Source organism: Carlito syrichta, unplaced genomic scaffold, assembly GCF_000164805.1.
Source record: "Carlito syrichta isolate Samal-C Ts95f unplaced genomic scaffold, Tarsius_syrichta-2.0.1 Scaffold288996, whole genome shotgun sequence".
NCBI classification, from domain to species: domain Eukaryota; kingdom Metazoa; phylum Chordata; class Mammalia; order Primates; family Tarsiidae; genus Carlito; species Carlito syrichta.
The window spans coordinates 126337-145847 of NW_007233092.1; the positions used below are offsets into that span (position 1 = coordinate 126337).

Genomic DNA, 19511 nt, shown 5'->3' on the forward strand with positions numbered 1-19511 from the left:
CAAGTGATTCTCCCACCTCAGTCACCCAAAGTGCTAGGATTATGGGCATGGCCACCATCCCTCACCTGCTAGCCAGCTGGTTGTTTAAAAGGGCCCAGCACCTCCTTCCGTCTCACCATGTGACATGCCGACTCCCCTTTTCTTTCACCATGAGTAAAATCTTCCTGAGGCCACACCAGAAGCAGAGCAGATGCTAGCGCCATGCAGAACTGTGAGCCAAATTAACCTTTCACTGTGTAAATTACCCAGCTTCAGGTATTCCTTTAAAGCATTACAAACTCGACTAATACTTTCTTTTTTTTAAGATGGAATCTTGCTGTGTGGCTGAGACTGAACTCATACTCCGAGGCTCAAGTGCTCCTCCTGTCTCAGCCTCCCTAGTAGCTAGGACTACAGGGCCACTGAGTCAGGCAAAAATGGTTTTATAAACATGACTTTGTATTATTTCAGCTTTTACAACTAGTCTATGTCTTTTTTATCATTTGAAAAATCCCAAATCAAGTAAACTTAAAAAGAAAAATTACGTGAGGCTAAGTTTTACACAGTTTTTAGATTTTATAGTAAATCTCATACTGGTTCAGATTCACTTATAAATTTTCTAAGTTTTATCCAATTTTAAAAATAACAATATACATTTTAGGAATACTGAAAAATATAGAAAATCACATAGACACAAAGAAGATACATGACTAGTAATTCCAGTCCCTGGAGATACTATGAACATTTTAGCATAATTATTTCTGGTCTTTTTTGTGTGTGTGTATGTGTGCTATGTGTTTGTGTATTTAAAAAACAAAAACAGAAAACAAAAAATACTGTCCATAACCCACTGTTTTTTGTTTTTGTTTTTGAGTTGGAGTCCCCCTCTATTGCCCAGGTTGGAGTGCAGTGGCACGCTCATGGCCACCCAGCGTCAACCTGCTGGGCTCAGGCGATCCTTTCGCCTCACCTTCCAAGTAGCTGGAACTACAGACACGCGCTACCACACCAGCTAGTTTTTTATTGATTTATTGTAGCGATGAGGTCTTGCCAAGTTATCCAGGCTGTTCTCGAACCCGTGAACTCAGGCAATCCCCTCTCCTTGGCTTCCCAAAGTGCTAGGCTTCCCAAAGTGCAAGTCCTAGGCTTGAGCAACCATGCCCAGCCAACCCACTGCTTTTTAAACCTAACAAAAGTTTTTCAAATAATCAAATCTCCCTCTTTAACAGCAATTTTGTGGCTATCCTGTATACTATAAGTGTCAGAATTAGATTTGAGTAAAACAAAACTGTGATGTAAATACAGAAGTAGACAGTAGAGGGATGGTGTGATAGCCTCCTGATGTCAAGGCTGGCTATATAAATTGTGGAGCCTAATCCAAAATGAAAATGCAAGGCCTCTTGCTAAAAAAGTAGGAAAAAATTTCCATTAAAGTATTAAAATAGGCCAGGCTTGGTGGCTCAGCCTGTAAGCCCTGTACTTTGGAAAGCCAAGGTGTGGATTACCTGAGCCCACAGGTTCAAGACTAGCCCAGGCAATGTGACCAGACTTTGTCTCTACAATAAATAAAAAAAAGCTGGGCGTGGTAGCGTGTGCCTGTAGTTCCGACTACTTGGAAGGCTGAGGGGGAAGGATTGCCGGAGCCTAGTAAGTCGGCACTGGGGTGGCTGTGAGTGTGCCACTGCACTACAGCCTGGGCGACAGAGTGAGAATCCAACTCAAAAAAAACCAAAGCAAAAAACAAAAAAACCAAAAAAGTACTAAAATATAAAGATTCTTCTATTCTTCTAAGGCTACTCTTGTCATAATGTTTAAATCTTCTATTTAATGTTGCTCCAAGTAACATAAAGAATAAAAATTTAAATTATTAGCATAAATTTTACCCTTCATTTTTATCTTGAGCAAAGTTATTATAGTTTTAAATGTAAATATAAGAATTTTAATGTGTCCATGGAATCTGTGAAATAACAATCATATTTTATAGCCTGTGCATTCATTTGTACTTTGTTCTTAACCAGAACAGTGAAACACTGCACAAAATAAAATCAACTGTTTCTATTTCGCTTCCAGATATAAGCTCCTTATACTAACCACTCTACTTCTGACTTACAACTGAATAAAGAAGGACTGAAATTAAGAGGAACTATGGGTTATATATCTTTCCTTTTCCTTCTATGTCATAATTTTCAGGGTAAGTGGTTGACTACTACAGGGAAGTAATAGTTAAGAAATGATGCAACAAGATTCCTTGATTGTGTTTCTAGAAATGCATTGCCTTCTTTCTGCATAGGAAGTTCTGGTTCAAATGGAAAGTGTGGCCTCTTGGGGCTGTCAGTGCCCCAATTAATAGATAGTCATAGATATAACATGTTGTCTTGGTATACACTCTTTGAGTCTTATTGAACTCTTGCTCATTATGAGATTGCCAGAATTCAGGGCTCGTGGGGCTATTTGCAAATAGAACAAGGAACAGCGAACATGCTGATTGCCTATAACCCCTCTTCTCACATACATGCTTCATTGTTCTATCAGACTGCACTTAGAAAACACAACTTCAAGGTTAATAGTTGTTAAGAGTTTTGAGATAGCCACAAGAGAGCATGAAACCACATGTGAGGCTCTTCTGAGCACAGGTTCTTGTGTGAATGTGTAGCTTGCATGCCTAGGAAGCTAGGACACTCCATGCCTTTAAGGATTTTGACTTCTTTTATTTTTTTGCCCCTTTATGTAGGGCTTCCAGTTTCAAAATCACTTCATGATCCTAGTTGACTGCTGAAGTTCAACATCAGCAAAGGAAGAAAGGGAGAAGTGCAAAAGGGTCTCCCTTCTGGGCTGAATCAGCCCCCTGGGAGGAGCCTTCTCAGAAGCTCAGCTCTGCTTCCATTTTACTAGCCAGAACTTAGTCATGAGGCTATGCTTAACTCTAAGGACAGTTGGAAAATATAGTCTTTTTGCTGAGTACATTGCCACCCAGAGTGAAATAAGGCTGTGACTAAGAAGTAAAGGTACATAGATACGGGTAGGCAACTAACAGTCTCTGCCACACCAACCTAAAGAAATAATTTATTTAAGCAAAACTTAATTTGTATTTATGTAGGTTGTTTCTGATTTTTTCACCATTACCAACGTCATTTACAAACTTTTCAACTGTGTCATGCTCTGTGTTTAAAATATATGTATCCCTATACAATGAGTCCACGTCTTTGGGTTTTTCTGTTTATTAAATCAATCTAAATAATATGTACTTAATTAAACTTATAAGAAATAGAAGAGTTCTTTTTTAAAAGAGGGGTGGGAAGCCTGTAATCCCAGTACTTTGGGAGGCAGAGGGGAGATGATTGCCTGATACCAGGGGTTCAAGACCAGCCCGGGCAACTGGGTGAGACTTCATCTCTACAATAAAAAAAAATTAGCTGAGTGTGGTGGCTCACGCCTATAGATCCAGCTACTTGAAAGGTTGAGGTGGAAGGATCGCCTGAGCCAGCAGGTGGAGGCTGCGGTGGCCGTGAGCATGCTGCTGCACTCCAGCCTGGGTGACAGAGTGAAACAATAACTTAAAAAAAAAAAAAAAAAAAGGGCGGGGAGTGACATATAACATCAGCAAGGGTACCTGATCTCAAACCAGGCAAAGTGGGGATCAAAGGAAGCCCCAAACTTCACCTGTACAATGAGCGCTTATATACCTCATCCTGAATTATACCCCACATCTTTAAAATAAAAGTTAAAAAAAAAAAAGAATTGGAAAGGTAAAAAAATAAAATAAAAAGAGGGGCGATTATATGTGTATACTGATATTTCGTCCTGACATAAATACTGTATGGGCCCAAAGATAGATGACTACGAATAGTCATGTTGAATTATGTGACTTTGATGATTTTCTGATCCTATATGGTATTGCTGATTTGTGACTAGATCATATAAAGCAAAAATAATGTAGGTAGCTTCTGAAGGCTGCTGTTTCTGAAAATCATTTACGTCTATCTGAATCAATCTACAGTCTATATCTGGATACATTGTATCACCTTGTATTATTATTATCTATTTCTGATATTGAATATTTGGGTGCCTTATAATCTTGCTTTAATATTATCTAAAGTCAAATCTTGAGTATCTGGATGCATTGTGTCATTTAAAATTAATGTTATCTACTTGAAGCATGCCAGATTATCCAACTTAAATGAGAACTAGCTTGTCTTCATTTCTGCATTAGCATTTTGCATGGCATGTAGTAACCAGGTTGTTTTTTAATTGGCAAAAACTAGTTCTGTTTGGTGTTAGTAAGTCAAGGCTAAAATAACTTGAATGTTCTTAGCTCATTTTTATGTTCCTCACATCTTTGCCAGCCTTATCAAATTATTTCCATATGAAATGAAAAAAAGACTTTATTATTAGCCTCCAAAACATTTTTATTTCAAGTAAATAACTGTGAAAGAATTTACTTATTTTAACCAGTTTTTTTAACCGGTTTTTAAATGACAAAAATTTGTAATTTATTAAACAAAACAGTTTCTGAATATTCACATTCTAAAGTGAAATTTTTCTGAATGGATCTGGGCACAATTCGTTTTCAAAAATAGAACCATTAAAATCTGAATATTATGAGCAAACTATTATTTATAGAGTATAGTTCTACATACTCTGACATTTTGTTTTTCACATATAAATATCTGGGTACATGCACCATCTGAGTGTATAAAATTAAACTACCTGAACACCTTTAAAAAATTAGAGTAAAACGTAAAAAATGTCTATAAAAAGAAATTCATTAGAGATTTCAAAATATCCGTAAGTGCTAAATAAGGTTTCCAGAAATCAGTGATTATGCTGAAACGTGTCACAAGGGGAACTGTTAACAAGTGTTACTTTGCCAATGGTAGGAAGATTGCCAACCTTTAATTGGCTTTAAAGTTGGTGTTCTATCAATGGTGTATTGTAAAAGGTAATAATGCCCACATTTATTATTTAAGCCTGAAACGGGAACTCTAGATTTGACTAAATGTGGCACTATGCACTAGTCCTTCTAATTAAAAATATTCAAATGCCCACCTTTTACATTTGATTAAGATATATACATTATCATGTTTTTATTAAAAACAACGACAAAACAAAGAATGCTGTCTACACTCTACAATATACAATGACCAGTCAACCCCACCTCTTGCTTTGCTATGCATTAACTGTTTTGTTCTAAGGAAAATTCTGAATATAGCTCTTGGGAGGCTGCTGGAAGGTGGAATTCTATTGAATGAAACCAACATCTGGCATGGCATTGTCTTTTTGGATTCTGTAAAGGTAGGGGGAGGCATCCTCATTAATAAACGCAAATGAGAGATTATATTACTGTATCTTTAATAAGCAGAGTATGTAATGCTCTGTCCACAGGCTTCTGGACTTCTAATGATGAATTCCTATCTAATGACCCTAACCCTAGAGCAATGCAAGAGAGCTCTTGAGTAGCAATTATGAACAAATAAACATGAGGTAAACTTCCAGTCAAACCCTCAAGAAGGAAAATCCCAACAGAAAGATCACTTGCAATATGTGTTAAATACTAACATTCAGCTGATCAACCTGGCAGTTTTGACCTGCTGACTTGAATAACTTTGTGGACTAGGGATAGTTTACAACTTTTCTGACTCTTGCGCATTACAGATTCATCAGACTGCCATTCTATCCCAGCCATGTGTCTTCTGCCCTCTCCTCTTCCTCCACCCCATGTGACATTCACACCTTTCATATTTTAGCTTGTTGACCATAAGAAACGTGCAAGGCACATGCAATGACTATAGCTATGAGGCACCTGTGGCAGACACCATTGGCTGCCTACCCCAGTCCCCTCCCCTATTTCCTGCTCCTTGCTGGCAGGGCTATCTCTATTCCACAGTAGAGGCAGAAAATACCAACTATTCTCATTCCCAGCCTCCCTTGTCACACCAGTTCTGGTCTATGACGTAACAGGAAGTCTGTTGAGAATTTCTGGGAGGAAGAACAGAAAGAAAAGTTTCTTTCCTCCTCTCATCACCAGCCCTTCTGTTTTAAATGTGATTATGTGAAGTTGTGATACTCAGAGCCCAGGAGACCATTTTGTGACAATGAGGATGAAGGTCAGGAAATTTCAGAAAAGCCAACTTAGACCCTTCTAGATTTATGCTGTGTGGTAAAATTAAGCTATTTTTTAAATTGTCACTTTTTATTTCATTTATCTTATTGGCACCCCAAAACATCTTAACTAATACCCCTAAATCAATATAGTTTCCCAGTACAAATAGACCAGCCCTGTGATGACTCAAGTTGCCTTTCAGACAGCGTATATTTCTGTAGTGTTATAGAAAAGCAGTTCTTAATCAAAGGTACACGTGTAATATGTTGAGATTTAGGTATTATCTATATAGAACAAGGGTCTGTGAAAATTATTTTTCCTTCATGACAAAATTGACCCACCCCAACACTAATGCAATATTTTTCTAGATTTGTCTATAAGTATAAGGCAGAATGCCTGTTGGCATAAAACTGTCTCAGAAAAGGTGAATTATTTAAAAATTGTGAATAAAATGGTTTGTGGACTATAAGATACGAAAAGATGAGAATCACAGCTGTTAAGAGCTAAAAGTAGTGACAATTTAAAAAGAAAAACAAAATTGACTTCAATATTTTATTCATGCAACTCATTTTCATATAATCACAAACTATAGGAAATAAAAATATTTAAATCTGGGGTTTTGAGTTAATCTCAGGAACATCAGCAAAAGGAATCTTTTGCATCTATTCTCAGCTAAAAAAAATTGTCAAAAATCTATATCCTGTCAGAATCATGATTATTCTTTAGTCAGAACAATAACATACAGAAAAGATAGTAAACATATTTGGGAATTGGCTTCAGAGTCAAATCTGTCTGCCCTGGTATTATCACTGAATTAAATGGGGTTCAAATATAAAATCTTGACTAAATTACTTCATCTTGTCATCTCTCTCTTCATAACCTGTTCTATAATATGGAGACAATATTATTGGCAGTTCCTGATTCTCCCCAGTGAGCTTGGAAAATGTTCTATCATGCACACTTGAGGTTAACCCCAAGCAATATATAACCTTATATCTGTTAGGATTAGGTTCAGTTGTTGGCAACAGAGACTCAAGTTTAGTGGCTTATACATATTAATTGTATAGTCTCTCTCATAAAATAAGTACATATATGGCAGTTTAGGACTAAATAAAGTCATCAGGAACCCAAGCACTGCTATTCTTGGTGCATGGCTCCCTTCCTTATTCCAGACATGATGGCTACATTCCAGCAGGAAGCACAAGGAAGAAAGGGTGTGGGGAAAGAGGACAAACAAGCTGTTTGCTCCTATTTTAAGGAGCTTTGTAGGAAGCCCCACCTAAGAATATATGCTTACATTTCATTGGCTAGAATGTTTACAAATGGCTCTATTTAGCTACCAGGAAAGATGAAAAATGAAGACTTTTCGTTGGGCACATTAAATCAGGGTCCTGTAACTAGGAAGAAGAGAAGCATGGATAGTAGGTACACAACTAGTGGTCTCTGACACAGTCTGAGATCCAACTTCTAAATACGTTTACCCCATACATAGAATATATCACTCCTTTCCCAAGGTCCCCTCCAATTATTGTATTTAGCAAAATTCCAGGATCTCTGCATGCAGTCCTTACCATCATGTCTAGGTGTCACTCTTTGTGGTTTTAGAAACTAAAAGATAAGCTATTTGCCCCCAGTACTCCTTGTATGTAATAGTTGGGAGAACAAGCTAGTTAATAGCAATCAAGGCATTTTTTCAGAAGAGAAGAAAATGTGAAATTTATAGCAGTAAAGAAATATTTAGTTGTTTGTGTTGTTCCAAATGTTTACTTCTTGGTTTTGACAAATGTACTATGGTTAGATAAGATGTTTTTCTTTTCTTTTCTTTTTTCTTTTGAGCTGGAGTCAATCTGTCACTCTGGCTACAGTACAGTGGCACACTTACAGCCACCACAGCCTCGACCTGCTGAACTCAGGCAATCCTTCTGTCTCAGCCTTCCAAGTAGCTGGAAGTACAGGCGTGCACCACCATAACTGGCAATTTTTTTTATTTATTGTAGAGACAATATCTCACCAAATTACCCAGGCTGGTCTCGAGCCCTTGGGTTCAGGCCAGTCTCTCGCCTCAGCTTCCCAAAGTGCTGGGATTACAGAGTGAGCCACAGCGCCCGGCTGATAAGATGCTAATTTAGGGAAAGCTAGTTAAAAGGTATATGGGAACCTTAAAAAAATAGTGGTAAAATTCACATAAGATGGCCGGGCGTGGTGGCTCAGCCTGTAATCCCAGCAATTTGGGAGGCCAAGACAAGAGGATTGCCTTTTCCCCCGGGGTTCGAGACCAGCCCAGGCAACCTGGTGAGACCTCATCTCTACAATAAGTCACAAAAGCCAACTGGGCATGGTGGTGTGTGTCTGTAGTTCCAGCTACTTGGAAGGCTGAGGTGGAAGGATTGCCTAAGCCTAGCAGGTTAAGGCTGTGGTGGCCATGAGCGTGCCCCTGCACTTCAGCCTGGGCAACAAGAGTGAGACTCCAACTAAAAACAAAAAACCCAAAAAACTTCATATAAGAAAAAATTCTCCATTTTAAAGTGTAGAATTCGGTAATTCAGTGGAAGTAGAGCATTCACAGTGCTATGCAACATCACCACTGTCCAATTCCAGAACATTTTTATAACCCAGTATCCATTACGTAGTCACTCCCCATCCTCCCTTTTCCCTAGCCTCTGGAAACCACTAATCCATATTCTGTCTCTACAGATTTGCCTATTCTGGATTTTCAAATAAATGGAATAATATAATATATGGTCTTTTGGGACTGGCTTCTTTCACTTAGCATAATGTTTTCAAGGTATAAGAAAGCTTTGTCCAGTGTCTTTGCAACTTTTCTGTCAATCTAAAATTATTTCAAAATTATAAGTTTATTTTTTAAAAAATCCAGTAAGCTTATGGTCTGTTTTCTTCCAATCTGTCTCCTGAGCTAGTGACTACCTTCAAAGATTAGGCTACATTTGTGCATGCTCAAGCCAAGGTGTCCATTTTCCAGAGAAGAGGCAGGAGTGGGGGTTGCAGGATGTCTGGGATTACTTAACAACTTCTGCTTACATCTCATTGGCCAGAACGTATTCACATGGCTGGAGAATTGTAGTCTTTCAGATGGGCACACTTCTGCCCAAATAAAATGGTGCTTCTGTTACTTATCAAGAAGGTGATGTTGGGTAGGCAACTAGCAGTCTGTCCAAGATTCCCCATAGCAGTGAAAATAAAGATGAAGCAATTGTTGCTCTAGGGAGTAAGGGCAGGAAGTATATCTGAAACCTGGCTTTGGTACCACCTCTGCTACTTATTACCTGTGTGGCCTCAGGCAAGATGCTCTCTGAACTCTCATTTTCTCTTGAATAAATGGAGAGAATAAAAGTATGCTTAAGTGCCTGATCATCATCATCGTCACTTTTACCACCTAATTTCCCAGTCCAGGGTATTTCCTGTCACAATATTTTGCTTCTTATAATATTTTAAAAAATAAATGTGTGTGTGTGTTTCATGGTCTCACTCTGTCACCCAAGCTGGAATGTAATGGCATGGTCATGGCTCACTGTAATCTCGACCTCGTGGGCTCAGGCGATCCTTTTGCCTCAGCCTCCTGAGTAGCTGGGACTATGGGGGTGTGCCACCATGTCCAGTTAGTTTTCTGAATTTTTGTAGAGACAAGATCTCACTATGTCGCCCAGGTTGGTCTCAAACTTCTGGGCTTAAGCAATCTTCTCACCCTGACCTCCCAAAGTGCTAGGGATGCACAGGCGTGAGCCACTGCACCCGGCCTATAATTTTTTAAAAAATAAATCTAGTTTTAAAGAATATGCTTGGCAAGATTGCTGTAAAGACTAACTGAGATAATAAGAGGGAGTTATTTTATATGTATTTGACAAGAAGTTATTTTAAAATAAAGAATCCAGGGCTGGAGCAGGATGAAGAGAACTTCTCAGGAACAATAGCCTTCATGTTGAAGGCAGGAGCTCGTTGGTTCTCATGGATTTCAGAATTATCTCCAATGAGCTGCTGACAAGCAGCACCAGGAGGTGCTCTTGTTTCCACATGGAAGACCCCAAAGTCTCTTCTGCCATAGTAGTCAACTTCTCCGTGATGCTTGATTTTATGTGTCAATTTGGCTGGGCCATGGTGCCCAGATACGTGGTCAAACATTATTGTGGATGTTTCTGTGAGGGTGTTTTTTGATGAGATTAACATTTAAAAGGTAGACTTTGAATAAAGCAGATTGCCCTCTGTAATGTGGAGCAGCCTCATCCAATTGAAGTCAGCAAGAGAGAATTCTGGCAGCAGATGGTCTATACACTTGAACTGCAGATTTTAGACTTGTCAGCCTCCATAATTGCTTGAGCCAATTCCTTAAAATAAATCTCATCTTTCTGTTCTCTCTCTCTCTGCTTTTCTGGAGAATGCTGACAAATACATTCTCTGACAGAAAACCTGGGAATTAACTTCACTGCAGCCTCCTCTAGCTTAATAAAAATTACCTTTTCAAGATGTGTCACTAAAACATCACTGTAACTGAAGAGACCATAGGATAATAACCCAATACCAAGAAGATTGGTTACAAGGAGCCTCTGTTAGGTGGTTAAGTGGGGGAAGAACTAGTTCTTAGCTGGGTATAAATGTGCATTGCCTATTCCAGTCATGTTTATGAAAGACAATGCCTTCACACATGAAGTAGGGACTATATAAATATAGTTTTATGTTGAATATGTGTTTTACTCATATTACTTTTCCATATTGAGCTGGTGATTTCCTGGAATGCTTATTAATGTGCATATTAATTGCATTTCTAAAAGCCTTTTGCAGCTTTTAAAACACAATTTATTAGCAAATATAGTTCACAACCACAAACACTACTTTCCAACTGTGAATGCATCAATTCATCATTATTTGATTTTTTTTTCATTATATATTTCAAAAGTACATTCTCAGTATTTGGTTGGAAAAACTTCAAGTTGGCACTAAAAACAAATTATTGAGCATGGATGTGATTTTTCTATTATAAAATACAAAATTTTATAATACATGTAATGATGATCCATTTATACAAACTAGAGTTTTCTATAGGTAACTGAGAAGGAAGTGATATCTAGAGTTATGATTTCTCTCGTATTGAATGAAAGCTTTATGACTATATATAATCCTTTTGAGTATAAGATAATTATTTTTCTACTAAAGACAATATACTACTTGTGCACTTTGGTGTTTTTGATCACTCAAAGCATACTGCTTTAATTTTAGCTTTTGCATTTTAAAGAGCTGAGAGTTTTATGAATTATCTCATTAATCTTCACAACATTCCCCTAAACTGTAATGGGAATTTGTCATTATCTTTGGGGAACATAAGGTTAATGTAATACAAATTTACATTTATTAATATAAGTATTAATATATCATACGTAAAATCACATACTGTGAGTATGCTTAGTTCTTAACAGCCTTGCTTAGACACAGGCTAAATAACACAGTCAAGTAAATGAACATCTTTTATGCAATCTTTACCATTGGTATTTCATATGCAAAACTTTATATTTATGAAGATCTAGAGACACTAATGTCTTTAATATTAAAGATATCAAACACATGTACAACACAGTATTATCCTTTTCTTATATATATAAATACATGAAAATAACCTGAAAGAATGTATAGTTAACTGATAACAGCAATTACATTTGGAAAAGAAGTGCTGAGATCTGGATGGTGGTAACGTTCTAAGAGGACTTTAGCTTTCTCTGTGGTATATATGCACAATGTATATATATGTAATGTATAATATACAATATAATATATAATATATGTATATACATGCATATGCATATACAGGGGTATCCAAAAAAGTATACACATTTTAAGTGTGACATTTGCTCAAAAGATGGCATTAATCAAATGAATGCTAGCATCACCATGTGACAGGAAGAACAGTCAAAGAAAATGGTGGAAGCAAGGTTGAGGGAATGTCACACTACACATTGGTACTGTTATTCAACTTCAAAAAGTAATGCATAGATAACATCACTTAAAATGCGTATACATTTTTTGCACATATATGTATGTATTTTACAAGAAGATAAATTCATGCATTAATTTGGTTTTTAAGATAACTTTTAAAATGAAAATGGGGTTGATTTTCCTCTTTACAAGACAAAATTACAAACAATATTGGCCACTCCCATCACCTGAGTCCTTGTAATCCTGTGTGTATAACCACTTGTGACCCTAGCCAGTCAGTAAACAGTTATGTAGACCCTTCTTACCACAAAGGAATGGACATTATGGAGATTTGTTCTACATGAGGCTCCCTCAGACACATATGATGGCTGAGAAAGAATAACTAACACACGGATCACGTAAAAGCTCTGCTCAGTTTTGTTATGAATAATAATCTGGGTTGAAGTTAACAGTTATTTATTCAGTGCCTATTCTGTGCCCAGCACCAGGGTATGTATTGGACCTACAAAGATGCATAAAAGTGATCTTGCTCTTAAGGCAAGATGGGAGGAGTGGGCAGACAAATAAAAGAATTAAAATATGATGAGAGGAAAGCTAATGGAAACCTGGGTCACGTGCTCAGTCAGGAAACACAGAAGACGGGGTATGTGGAGGATTGTGGCAAAGAAGAAACCAGGGAAGGCTCAAAGAGTGATATTTAAATGGATTTTTGAAGCAAAAGTAGGTATGTGCTAGGCAAACAAGAAGAACATGGGTATAATCAGGCAAAAACTTGTTTAACTCTCTCATCAATGATCACCAGGAGTACCTTCTTTTTAGCCAACACCGGGTTTATTATACATATTGAGTAAGGCAGAGTACAACTATAATGGTGTCTCAAAAGGGAGGAGTTAGGGAAGGTTGGTTAGGGGCTGCAGTTAATTATCTAGCTTTAGGTGGCTGTTAGTTAGTGTGGTCTGGGCAAGGGTTGGTGGGAATATGTAAATAAGGTGAGTTGTTGGAAGAGTAGGTGATCCTATCTGTAAAAGACATGAGTCTGCACAGTTAAAGGTAAGTCGGTCCAACTGTGGTCTTACCTGGAAGATGTGAATCTAAAGGAGGTAGACTTTAGTCAGTTTGATCTCAGATTGTGTATGTGGCACATTATGATGTAGTGTAGTATATCTGTTTTGTGAATCAAGATCCATTTTTCAAGATGCATTTCTGTTTCATTTTTATTTGTGTATATGACCACGACCTAAGTAATATGCGTATAATGCCATGACCTGAGTAATATGGCACTAATGACTGAGACAGGATGTCAACCCCACGGACAGGGTAGTGATCCATCACAGATGATTTTTTGTTCTGTTTCCTAGCAGGTCTGTGGGACTGTGTGGACCAGCCATAGCTGCAGTTGTGTGGCAGGAGAGCGCAAACAAACCTATGAGTGTTCTGATGCCAGAGCAGGAGAAGTGGGTTCAAACAGATTGTCAAAGCACAGAAAGCCTAAGATGAGGCTCTCGAGCCAGAGTAAGAAAGGATCAAGAGTGACTTAAGCTGAATAAGCAGGACTCCTAGGAAAGTGTTTGCACATCATACCAGAGGCCAAGAAAACTGGCAGAAAATCCAGTCCAGAAAAGAACTAGATGGTTGCTGAAGTCCTTCCCAAATCCAAAATGTACCAAAAGGATGCAGGTAGAAAAGGGCAGAGTAGAGCACGTGGATATAAGGCAGACAGTCATAATCATCAAGCATAACTTCCTGGCCACTCATAGCAACATCCCCTCGTGGGTAGTCATCTGCCTTCTCCGTGGTCATCTTTGAAAGAGGTTGTACATTGTTTTATAATGTGTCCTCTGTGTGTGTGTGTATATGTGTGTGCATGTGCCCATGTGCAGTTTCAATCATTATCCAAGTTAAAACTGAATGATCTGTAATTTCTGCTAATTATTTCTGCCTTGGAAACTATGTAGTATATATTTGTCATCCACACAAAAGAGACCTGCAAATATTATCACCCCTGCAACATGTTCCTTATTCCTGGCTAAAGGTCCATTAAAATTTTTTTCATTTTTATTTTGATAATTTCTTATTATGTACATATAGGAATAAATTGTAAGCATACAAGTAAGTTTTGACTTTTTATAGTTGTGGTATTGATTTTTTTTAGAGGTGGGGTCTCACTCTATTGCCTAGGCTAGAATGCAGTGGCACAGTCATAGTTCACGGCAGCCTCAAATTCCTGGGCTCAAGCGATCCTCCTGCCTCAGCCTCTAAGTAGGTGGGACTACAGGCATGAGTTGCTGTGCCTGGCAGATATTTTTAACAGTTAATAAACCTTTTTTTTAATTTTTGAAATTATCAGATGGGCAGAAAAGGTATAAGAATATTACATACTTATCACCCACCTTCTCCTATTATTGATGTTATTATGGTACATTTGTCATAGCTAATGAGTCAACATTATTAACTAAAATCCATACTTCATTTCTATCTCCTTAGTTTCATCTAATGTCTAAAAGCCTACTTTTCACATAGCAGTTCTCTGGTCCTATAGTCCTGGTCAAAGTCCTCTTTAGATGTTCAGAAATAAACATGATTCTCCATATATAATCTTGCTCGGGAAGAGGCCTGGTCAGAACCTAGAAGGTGAATGAAAATAAGTGAGGATGGGACAACCCCAAGAGAAGATATAAGGTCAGCACCAAGGAGATTGTGTCATAAAAGCTGTACACTTCTCACTGATTGACTCATTTAATCCTTCAAATCACCCAGGAGGTAGGTGCTATCATTATCTCTGTCTTTGCAGAGGCTCGGAGACAATAACTGATCTTCCCATAGTTACAGAGTCAAACCTCCAATCCAGGTGTGTTTGACTCAGAAGTTCTTCATTGCCTGCCCCTGGTATATTTGAAAGAAAGCATGCCACATCTCCTATCCATGAATCATTCACTTTTCATCCAAGACTACAACCCAAGGGGTAGTCAGTCACTTAGTTAACATTTAGCGCCTACTATAGGGCAGAAATTGCCGCACTTTGCAGTAGGGACTTTGGACAGAAACAAAGAGCAGAAGGGGTTATAAGGCTCCAGTTGGTAAATGTGAGTGTGAAATGTAAACACGTTAGCGTTAAAGCCAAATTCTTTACCTTTAACTATCAGATTTCCAAGAACAATAAATGCAGGGAACTTTGTTAAATTTTAAGATTGGTGCTGGCAATAAAAATAGACCATAACTAAGAAAACAATGTACTAAGGTTTATAAATGTGTTACTGTACTTTTATCTTAGGTGAGTAAGACATTTATCAAGATTCAGAGGTAAACAGGTGATTCTTAGGTACCTCAAGGCCGACAACCACTGGTTTACTGAGTAGGTGCTATGTGACTGAAAGACTATGTAAAAGAAAGTCCTTTCTGCTTTTCATATAAATTGCCCACTTAATTGGTGATGTAAAGTAATCATGATATTATAAATGTGTAATAATGATGTTGACCTCCATTTACTGTGCCTCTGGTGCTGTGAACCAGCCTCTGCATTAAGTGCTTGACATTCTTTTTTTTTTAACCTTCGAGAAGACTCTGTTAGGGAGATATCCTAATCACCATTCTACAAAGAGTGAATTGAAGCTTAGAAAGATTAAGCACTTACAATTAATCATTTTACACCGAGCCCAGGTTTGAGCCTGGATTTGCCTGATGGGTGGATGGGGATAGGAAGACTGCAGTTTACCTGGCTCAAGCATGAGTCATGTGAGTTTGGGGAAGTGTGATGAATGGCTGACTTTGAGGAGGTTCACCACTGGGGCTTTGGAAATAAAGACACCCTACAAAGATTAAACAGACAGAAATGTTCAGTTGGTCCTGGGATGTAATATTGTGTCATTGTACTAAGGTTCAGGTGCCAAGCTAGAACTTTAGGTAAAGAAGCCAAGTTTCACCTATGAGTAGATTGAATTTGATGTGGTTTATTCCAAAAAATCTATGATATGGTCTATTCAATTCAACAGGTTAGATACATCCAGGTGGGAGGAAATAACCTTTACCTATCCATAGAGTAGGAGGAATGTGAGAAAGAATGGGGAGCTAGATACATAAATATAGGGAGCAGAAGGAAGACAGAGCCAGGTAGTTTCTTCCAACATTGATATCAATGATGATGATGACAATGACAGTATTTTAGTTGGCTGCTGCAACAAAGCATAATAGACTAGATGGCTTAAAAACAATAGAAATTTCTGGAGACTGAAAGTCCAAGATCAGGGTGCCAGCATGGTTGGTTCTGGTGGGGGCACTTTTCTGAGTTGCAGACTTCTTGATGTATTCTTCTTGATGTACTGGCAAGAAGAGTACGAGAGAGCTCTCTGGAATCTCTTTTATATGGATACTAATCCCATTCATGAGGGGTTCACCCTCATAAACTATTTCCTCCCAAAGGCCCCATCTCCTAATACCATCACATTGGGGATTAGGATTTTAATATTTAAATTTGGCAGGGGGAAGGTGGGATACAAACATTAGTCCATGCAGATAGGAAACATGTTTTGAGTACTTATGCAGACATTATGTGAGCACTTTATAACTATGAAACAGGTGCTATATCAACAAGAAAAGTAATGCTCAGAGAGGTTAAGTAACTTTAATACTGTCACTCAGGTCTGTTGGACTCAAAAGGTGAGAAAGTGTACTCAATGAACTATTATGTAGCCTTAAAGAAAAATAAAATAATGTCCTTCGCAGCGACATGGATGCAGCTGGAAACCATCATACTAAGTGAACTATCACAGAAACAAAGAACTGAATACTGCAAGTTCTCACTCATAGGCGGGCCCTGATTGTTGGTCACATGAGCACAAAGGTAGGATCAGCAGACACTGGATACTGCTAGGAGAGGAAAGGAAGAAAGAGAGAGGGAAGGGATGTGGCAACACACTGGGTACCAACGGGGAGAGAGGACCCAGCTAGAAGTCCAAACTTCACCTACATGCAATTTACTTATGTAGTAAATCCTCACATGTACCCTACAACTTTAAAATAAAATTTTAAAATATTCTAAAATCAAAAAAGAAAAATAAAACTAATTAAAAAGAAAGAAAGTACACTATTTCCTTATTCATATATGTATCAACTATTGTCCAACCAAGATGTCCTTCAACTCACCCACAAAGAAGACAATGGGCATAGAAGTATGGAGAGAAAGTATGCCCATGATCTGAAGCAGAGTTTCATTGGGCAGGATTCTCAGAGAGGGTGTGGACCAACAATTGAGAGCATGATGTTGTCTAGCAATCATAGGGTCGGACCTGTACTTTGTTAGCTGCACTGTGCTTATGAACTTAGTGTTTTATGTCCCCTTGTCTTTAATCAAGTTCCTTTGGAAAATTCCAGTTTCCTCTGCTGTGCCAAGAGGAACAATGTTCTTTTGTTCATGCTTGAGCCAGAGAGGAACAGCAAATTGTCAAGGATGGAGGAAAGGATAGGATGGGATGGGAGTGCACGTGGCGGGGACAGTGGGTATCAAAGTGCGAGAAGCCTAAAAGGGCGACCCATGTGTACACACACTCTTAGGTCCTTTCTCCTCTATGGTTCATGGCAAGGGGGAGGACGATGAAAAAGGCAAGGGGCAACCATCTTTTGACTCACCTCTTGATGTTCTCTTCTTGGCTCTGGATGCTGTCTGTGAAAACAGGCTTGGAGCGGAGATCTAGGTTCTTGAGGTCCCCTATAGGGCACCTTCCCAATGCCTAGTTCTCTGACTAGAGAAAAGCTAGCCTTTTGTCTTTTAAAAGCAATCTACTAGTTTCCTCTCCTTTCCCTCATACAGTCCTGCTGCCCCCTTGGTCTTAGGTCCTCTTACCTCACAGGCAGCCCTCTTGGGAGGGGCACCCCATAGATGGCCCAAGCCTGTCTATCTTCCTCAGGATCCATTTGGCCAAAAAATAAGACTCTCAGACCTTGGTCATAGCCAACAGAAATCTAACCATTTACACATGCAAAAAGCCAAAAACAAAATACACAGCTGTTTCTACTGACCCATTTGTGTTTTACCAGCAAAAGCTAAACGGGTGCAGTTGCTCTAGCTTAGCAAAGAAACAGGCTGCTACTTAACTGTCTCCTTTCCCCTCCTTATCTTCACTCTTCAATTTCCTTGCCCTCTGCTCACATAGGCATAAAGGATACATCAGCAACTTCGGGGCCTAATTATAATTTCAGCTGGGGAATTATTCTTCCTGTAGATCCTTCCCAAATTTACACATTTACTAGTGACTCTCTTAGTGTTCTTTGCTTGGTTGGGTGTGAGAAGGGAAGCAGCACACACACACACAAAGGGTGGTGAAAAGGGGTAACTCACCACCTTGATATTACTCTTAGAATTTTTGGTCTTTGGCTATAAGTTGCTGGTGATGGGGTGACGGTTGAGTTAACAAATGTAGCTTTGCTTTTAGCAAGTCTGAGGGCACACATATCTAAGTTTTCTTGAGAATTAAGGGTGGAAAGTACAAGCACTTATTTTCCACAGTTTTAGCATCTAATATTCAGCTTGAGAATTTTCCCAGTAATTAAGAGGTAACAAGAACATTTTATTATACATTAAATTATATTTATATTAGTGCAATAGCAAAGATGCAGAAATATGCTTATCTCAATCTTAGGGTTGAAATGAGAGTAAAATAAGGTAGTAGAAGAGCTAACAGTCTCAGCCCATGGTATTTCTTAAATTAGTGGTAGCCACTGTAGTTCCACCAGCCCAAATTTGAAACTGGTAGGGCTGACCATATTCTAAAATTCTGAAGTTTTTCGATTTTAGATCAATAATTCTATATACAGTATTATGTAGCACCCCCAGGGGATCTGAAACAAAATTTTCTAATCAAACACATTAATATTTCTACAATGAAACATATAAATAGTAACAGTAAATGGTTTAAATAGATTTTAAATAACTTGAAATCAGTTCTTGAATTGATGATTTGCCACTGAATGAATTCAGACCAGTAGAAAGGTTTCAGTATTTTGAGTTGTGCACAAAGTGTTCATTTTCAGAGCTCTTTGGGTTTCAGAATTTCAGATATGGTTGTGGGCTTGTATTAATAAAACAAGGTCTTTGTCCTAGGAACTAAAAACCAACAACCAAGTGCGAGACTATAGCTAACCTCACTGACTGTTTCCATCAATGCATCATTGATCTGGCCCTTCACAAAGTAAACTGTGTTGTGTTTGACTCAATCATCTTTTCCTTAGCCAGCCTAAAACAATGTCCTTTATAAGTGCATCAGTTGTTCTACCACTCTGGCAAGAGTAGTTGGTGTCCAGTAGACAAGGCCTTTTGGGTGACTATGGAAGTACAGAGATTTATTAAATGGTTCCCTGCTGGTTAACAAGTATTCACACAACTCTGAAACATGCGTAAGTTAAAACTAGGGAGGCTCAGGAACAACGCTGGGTTCATTGGGAATTTTTCTTACTTAAAGTAAGAGTACACGCCTTAGTCATTAGCCCCTCTAAGGTGTTT

General features: G+C 38.4%; 1 protein-coding gene across 1 annotated transcript in view; it reads right to left on the reverse strand.

Moving 5' to 3' along the window:
• LOC103256177 overlaps nucleotides 1-13819 on the reverse strand; it is a gene marked incomplete at its 3' end in the record, with an annotated part of 78297 nt that extends 64478 nt beyond the window's left edge. Inside the window, exon 1 of the mRNA XM_021710448.1 lies at nucleotides 13601-13819. Within this exon, the coding sequence (XP_021566123.1) occupies nucleotides 13601-13819 (219 nt within the window). The remainder of the gene's footprint in view (nucleotides 1-13600) is intronic.
• Between the last annotated feature and the right edge of the window lie 5692 nt (nucleotides 13820-19511).